The following is a 7,075-nucleotide window of genomic DNA, read 5'->3' on the forward strand; positions in this document are numbered from 1 at the left end:
TTAGAAATATATATATATATATGTCTTTATAAAAATTCATCACACTTGATCATTACTATCCCCTCACCCTTTCAGCTGACCCCAAGGAAATAGGATCCTAGGCTTTGGCCCAAACTCTGGGTCTTCTGGTTCTCCTTCCTCTCTGGCCCAGGGCTGGATCAGCCTGAGATGGAACTCAGCATTACTGTCCACCATGCTCTGCAGGGAATAGGACAGCTGCCAAAGAACACTGTCTCAGTTCCCTATGAGCTCCAACCCCTCACAAAAGGGAAGCTCCTCCCACCCTCAAGTCCCTGGAGCCTGAGAGTCAGATCCTGTACTGCAGTCACTCCGATTGACGAGTCCCTTGTGCCTGCCAAAGATGGACTTCTTGCCAGGATTCTTGTCACCCACACTTAAACCGATGAGGAGCCGAGCTTTCTCCTCCTCTTCCTGCTGTTGCATATTCAGGTCTGGTTTAGTTTCTAGCTTTCCCCGGACCTCAGACCCCATTGCAGGTTTCAGCCTTAGCTTTTCTTTGATTACCTGGGCAACCAGAGCTTTTCGGCTGTCCCTTTTGACAGCCATGGCAAAGTCTAGCCATGTCCATGTGTTGTTGTGGTATTCCAGACAGGGTAGCACCAAGTTAAGGTCACCCCAGTCCACACTGTTCTTCTCACCCTTATAGCTGACACACAATGGAACCTGTGGAATCTTTATGTAGATGAAGGAGTTGTTCATGGCAGCTCGCTCTTTCATCTTGTCAATATCATCCACAGGGTGCTCAGGTGATTTACAAAATGACCTTCTGACCCCAGAACTGCGGGTCAAGCCCTGTGCCACTCCCTTTCCTGAGCCCAGTGGTACAGCATCATCTGTGGCTATCAGCTGCCAAGGCTTCACCACTGGTATTCCAGTAGTCACCAGTTTGGACTTATCCTCTTCATCACCAACTTCATCATCTTCCACATTTCGTCCAGGAAAGAAAAAGCCCATCATTCTGTGGAAGAACTGGTGTGTCAACTGGATGGTGAGAGGCACAACATTCACCTCAAAGTGTTCTTTGACAGAAATACCCCCAACAGGGGGCCGGACTTTGCTGAAAAGATGGAGAGCTAGTTGTCGCCCAGACTGGCAGGAACTCTGGGGCCGTAGGACTACCTTGTAGACAGTATTGGGGAGAAGGTTGTTCATAGTGAACCAGCCTAACTCCAGAAGATGTTCTGCTGTGTCATCAGACTTATTCACCTTGCTGTAAAGGAACCTCTGCAGCTCCAGTTCAGCAATTCCCAGCTGTCCATCTTCCTCTGTCAGACGCCACCGCGCCTGAGCAAAGTAAAACTCAGTGCGGCGCACCACACTGACATCTTCTTGTTGTTTTCGCAGCTCCATCTTGTTGGCTCGCTGTAGTTGGAAATCCTTAAAACACCTGATGAGGATGTTCAGCTCTTCACTTTCCAGCTGTAGGTTGGCCTTCTCCTGGTTCAGCTGCAACTGAAGTTTTTGGTTCAGGTCAAGCAAGTTTTCATTCTTGCTGTCATCTTGCAAAGACTTCATGATAGAATACATCTGCTTCTCTAGGTGTCGTATTTGTGCCACGTGCTGCCGCACAGCTTCCTGCAAATGCAAGATGCTGCTGCGCTGCTCCTCAGGATTGCTAGAGATCTCAAGCTGGAACCTGACCTGCTGCTTCTTTTCACTGTGCTCCTTTCGCTTGGGTTCTACATGGAGCAGCAAGTTGTTGACAATGTCCAGGATCATAGCATATTGAGCCGGGTTGGTGGAAATTTCTAACTCATGGTGGATGAGAGTGAAGGTATCCACAGCCCCTTCCTGCTTCTTTAGGAGATCTTCCTTCTCCTGGTTCTCATGAATCTCAGGTGGCTTAATCTGAGCTGCCAGCTCAGGATCAATGTCATGGCTGTAACTAATATAGTACATTCGACAATTACAATGTGAAATGATCCTCTGGACTTGCTGTGCTTGCTGGGCTTCAGCTGGCTGGTTCCAATCTGTGGTTGTGGTAACCATGCCTCCCACTGCCTGTCCACTCTCCATCAGCTCCTGCACAGAATCCAGATTACGCTCCCGGTGTTCCTCAATGTTCTTCACCTCTAGCCACAGCTGTCGCCCATCCTGTTTGGTAGGGCTGCTTTCAGTGGTGGCAAAGTACAGCATGCCATCCAGTAGGCAAGTCCAAGATGTCTTTTGTTTCAATGTATCACCATACCAAGCTGGGTGGTGTTGGCACTGGAGGAGCTGTGCTTTGGCAGCTGACACAATGACACAGCCTTCTGTCTCTGCTCCACGTAGAACCATCTGGCAGTCGACCAGCTCAATAAGGCAGTTTCGGTTATATATGTCATCCGTCTGGCAGGCAGCAATACCACACAACTGGTCACTCATACCTGACTCCTCTTCTGTAAATACCACAAACCTATCTGTTTCTTCAATCAGCTTCTGCAACATGGAAGCACCTCCCGATGATGCCTTATCAGGCTGTCCACTGAAGCAAGGAGTGCTGACATGAGGTGGGACTTGAGCACTAGGTAAGGCACCCCGCTTTGGCTTTTTGGCTGGCATCTGGGGATCAATCTTTAAACCCTTCAGGGCCTCAGTAGAGAGATTACGTTTGAGCACAGCTGCCTTTTTGTAGCCATCATATAAGCCAAAAGCAATGTCCCGGTTGGTGGTTGTCCAGGAAATCCGTAAATCTACCAAGTACAGCTGGTGTGTATGAAAGGCAGGATCCCCATCTCGAGTAGAGAGGTCCTTGAGGTATAAGCCGCTGAGTCCCCCGAGTGAAGACATGGCCCTGATTACACTCAATCTGGATGCCCCATTGCTGGGCAAATGAAGCCCAGTAATGTAGCTGTAACTGGGGAAAGAGTGCAGTATAGGAAAGCTGCTTGTAGTGCTGGCCAAGTTTCTTCTTGCTGGGTTTCAGGTTATTAAAGAGCTTTCCTCTACAGATAGGTCTTGTGACACTTGTCCAAGTTGCCCAAAAGTTTTGCATCCAGCGCAGAGTACTACTATATAGCAGGATTCGGGGCTGGGATATTGTCCCACTGTGTTGAGTCAGATCCATCTTGATGGAGAGATTGAGGTTCTCAGAGCGGAAGGCCCGGTAGGAGTCATGAAGCTGGCCCAAGGGCACCTCAGGCAGGAACTCTGGGGCCCTCAGGGTGACACTGGTGATCGTGGGGGTTCCCATGGCACAGCCACTGCAGGTCCAGTGTCATACAGAGGTCAGGCAGGTGAAGGAAGCAGCAGTCATCATACTTAGAGGCTGTTCTCACGTTGATATCCAAGTCACCTTTGAACACAAACTGACCAGGTTTCCAATGGAAAGAAAGGTGACTCCATTCCCAGTGCATATTTTCAGTTGTATTATATGGATCCTCAGTGGCCATCTGGTGCAGGTTCGCTTGTTCAATGTCCATGTGCCAGTCCCCATGGAAAAAAGGACGGCTCTTGTCCCACCAAGGCAAGGGTGGGCTGGGGTCAGCTGAGGGCTTGGTCAAGAGGTCTACACATTGCCCAATCAGTGTCCAGGCAGGATCCCAGCATGGGCCCCATACCACTGTATACTGGAAGATTTCCGAGTGGAAGTCATAGTAGAATTTGAGCGGGGGCATGTTCCTTTCTACTGCCACATTACCCCATGGAAGCCCCAACTGCAGGATTTGACGTCGACGGGAGCAAGGCTGACCACTCTGTTCAGTGCCAGCCAATCGACCCATCAGTCGCCAGTCACGGATCTCAAACAGGTACCGTGGGTAGTCTCTAATCCGAACCAGAAAGGTCTTGACACTGCACTTGAGCATTCGACACCAGTGAATGACTAGATCTACTCCTTCAGCAGGAAAAGGGCTGCCAGGATCAAGCTCTCGAACCTGTTCTATCACTTGTTCAGGTCCATGGAAGGAGGCGTCTGCCAGAGCCACCAACTCTAGCCCTGCCAGGCTCCAAGTGAGCAGTGCCCGGCGCATGGGTGTGTTGCCATAGAGACGACGGGAGCGCTGAATGTAGATTTCAATGTTTTTGTGTTCCAAAGAGGCATAGAGCTCCTCAATTTTTCGAGCTGGTAATAACTCACCATGCTGCTTCCGAAGGGCAGCCACCTTGGCATCCAGCAGCTGCAACCTTTTGGCACTCTCCTTACTTTCGTCTTTCATCAATTCATAGTTATCATGAAGTTTCACCTCAAAAATGTCATCCAGGAAAACCCATGAGAAGTGCTGAACCTTCAAGAGCAGATCAGGTGGGAGTGGGGCAGGGCTTGCAGAAGCCCAAGTAGGAGTCCCTCGATGCAGCCCCTTTAACCACTTCTGAACTCCCACAGCTTCATCCAAAGTTCGAGAGAAATCATACTGATAAGGAAACTCCACTGAGACAGATCCTAAGGACAGAAGCCAAACACGATTCCGGAGGGTCTGCAGTGCAGGGAAGGGGGTCCGGTGGAGAATCATCTCCTCCAGCTCAGGTAGCAGCTGCACCTCTACCTCCTTGAAGTTGAAGATGCTATTACCATCAAAGCCAGCAGCAAGCTCTGGACAGTAAGCCTGCAGCGAACCTCCATGCCGGTTCAGTGACACACTCTCTGCAGCCAGGGTAATGAACTTGTCCTCAGCTACGAATGCTGTCAGTTTGGCTGTGCTAACCTCCAGTGTCAGGTTGAGTAGCCTCTTAGGCGGGGATGGCTCGTGGAGATGATCTTCTGTCTCAGAAGTGGTTCCTGGAGTCTCTGGTGCACAGGATGGAACAACCTCGGGAAACACAGTGGCTTGTAATAGTTCTCGACATTGTTGGATGGCCAGGACATGCTGGTACAAGTACATGTGATCTGGAGGGCTCCAGAGCAAAGTCAGCCCTGCACCACATTGAATCTCTAGAGAACGGATGCTGCTGTGATAGGTGAGGGAGAGCATAGAGAGGCCAAGCACTGGCGTGGGAATATCAGGAGCCTTGCAACAGGGCTGCATCTTCTCCGTGACGGACTTCACTAGCGCAAGCACAAGCCCTTCAATTCCCACAGTGGAAGACTCCACACCGCCCAAGACAGTCAATGTATCCAGTTGTACCTCTGAAGCACCAACCAGCGAAGAAAGAGTGAACAAGTTCATGTCTTCCACCTTCAAGTCCACCTTCCACAGTAATGTCACGGATTCTCCAAGTGAAGACCTCTTCGAGAGAGTGAACTTCCCAGACTGAGGGCTCATCCAGGATATAATACGAGACAGACACTGAGCACAGATGTCAAATGCTTCTACCTGAAGTCCTCGTATTGTACAATCAAGAAAAAGGGTGTCTGACTGCGTGTTGGACAGGCCCAGAGGCTGGTTATAACTACCCTGGAGTGTAAAGGAGTCCAGAACAAGCGCCTCACCCCAAACATGCATATTAGGTGGATGTGGTGCCCGCTGAATGTGGGAGTCACTGCCCACACGCCAGCAGAGGTGATCTACTGTTAGAACACTGCGCTGATGGATGCTTTGTGGTCTGAGGTGCTGATAATCCAGGGCGATGGAATTGAATCCCAAGGCAAAAGGTGGTGTATCTCCAAGCTGAATGGAAATATTGACATTGGAGACAGAGGTGCTAAATATGATGGGAGCCAGGATTTGAGGGAATGTTCTTTTTTCCCTTTGTTTAAGAACAGGTAAACTAGATCCTTGGGTCTCCAGTGCCAGCATGTGCAGCCAGTGAGAGAATTCCTGGTGCCGGTAATGAATGATACAAGTGTTCAGAATGAGGAAAGCCGAGAGGTCAATGGTGGTCACCTGCACATTAGCTTTGAGGGAGTTGAGGCAGACAATATGTTGGCGACTCTGGGACAGTAGCAACCCATCTTCCAACAGGAGTTCAGTGCTCAGCTGTGCCATATCAGAGTTTGCTGTGAAGCTTTGAAGGGGCAGTTGATCCTCATCACGGTGGTACAGGAAATGTAGCAGCTTCAGTGTCCAAGTCAAGTGCCTCTTTTGACTATTCATAGACAACACCACACTTGTGTTCTCCATCTTAACCTTGACCTGGTCTGGCAGCTGCTGGAGGAGGTATAGACCAGGCAGAGTTGGCTCAGCTAAGTTTTCTGTCACCTCTGAACAAAGAACAGGTTTGGACACCCAGCCTGGGGCCTGACACAGTAGTTGACTATGAAAGAGACCTTCATGTAGCTCAGCATGGAGTGTCCACACATCCACAGTGATAGCCTTCAGATGCCAACTGCTAATGCCCACTTTTAGACACAGGTCCAGAGCTAGTGAGATCTCTACTAGGCATGTATCCTCCAGCTGACCACTCTTCAGAATTTTACTGTTGATCTTCGATAGACTTAACTCACAGATTAGCCTTGTTCCATCACTATCCAAAAGAAATCTGCTTCTACTGATCTGAATGTGCCATAAGGACTCGGAAGTAGCCACCTTGAGAACCATGATGTTTATAGCATCTACATGAATGGAGAATAGTTGGCACAAGATCTTCAACAAGGATGGGCTAAAGGAGAGCTCCTTTTGGTCCACCCCAGTGTTCTGGGAGAATGGGGCAGACAGGCTGGACACCCTCTGCAGGTCTGTTCTGATGCGTACTTCTCCAAAGCACAGTGCCACATAGTGCGGCAGATCATGGCTGAGGAGTTTGCTGGATATCCACAAATTGTCAATTTCCGGCCTAGGAAGAGTGCGCTAAGCGCAACCAGCAGCAAGACCAACAGCGCGTAGAGAAGCAGAGGCATTTAGGTCCGGGTCCGGCCCGGCCTGGCCCCGGCCCCGGCCATGCCGGCCCCGAACCTGAACCGCGCAGCGCCGCCGCGGGCGATCAGCCGCGCGCGCGCGCGAGCGGAGGCCACGCACAGCGAGGAATCAGAGTTTTGTTTTAATGTTCCAAATTTTACACATACTTCCCCCTTCCTAGGCAGATTCTCACTCTAGCTCAGGTTGAACTGGAATTCACTATGTATTCTCAAGGTGGCCTTAATCTCAAGTTGATCCTCCTATCTCTGTCTTGTGAGTGCTAGGATTAAAGGCATTTGCCAACTATGCCCAGCTAACAGACACTTTTAATAGTACTTAATCAGAGTTAAATGTAAGATTTT

General features: G+C 49.9%; 1 protein-coding gene across 1 annotated transcript; it reads right to left on the minus strand.

Annotated features, from left to right (window-relative positions):
- Nucleotides 1-7: 7 nt before the first annotated feature.
- Nucleotides 8-6,741, minus strand: LOC101594746 (protein KIAA0100-like). The gene is given in 4 exon segments (XM_045151510.1): nucleotides 8-2,748; nucleotides 2,750-3,173; nucleotides 3,175-6,649; nucleotides 6,652-6,741. Coding segments are annotated over 4 exon segments (6,426 nt in total). The 5' UTR covers nucleotides 6,716-6,741; the 3' UTR covers nucleotides 8-285.
- Nucleotides 6,742-7,075: the final 334 nt, after the last annotated feature.

This window comes from Jaculus jaculus, chromosome 1 (genome assembly GCF_020740685.1).
Source record: "Jaculus jaculus isolate mJacJac1 chromosome 1, mJacJac1.mat.Y.cur, whole genome shotgun sequence".
NCBI lineage: Eukaryota > Metazoa > Chordata > Mammalia > Rodentia > Dipodidae > Jaculus > Jaculus jaculus.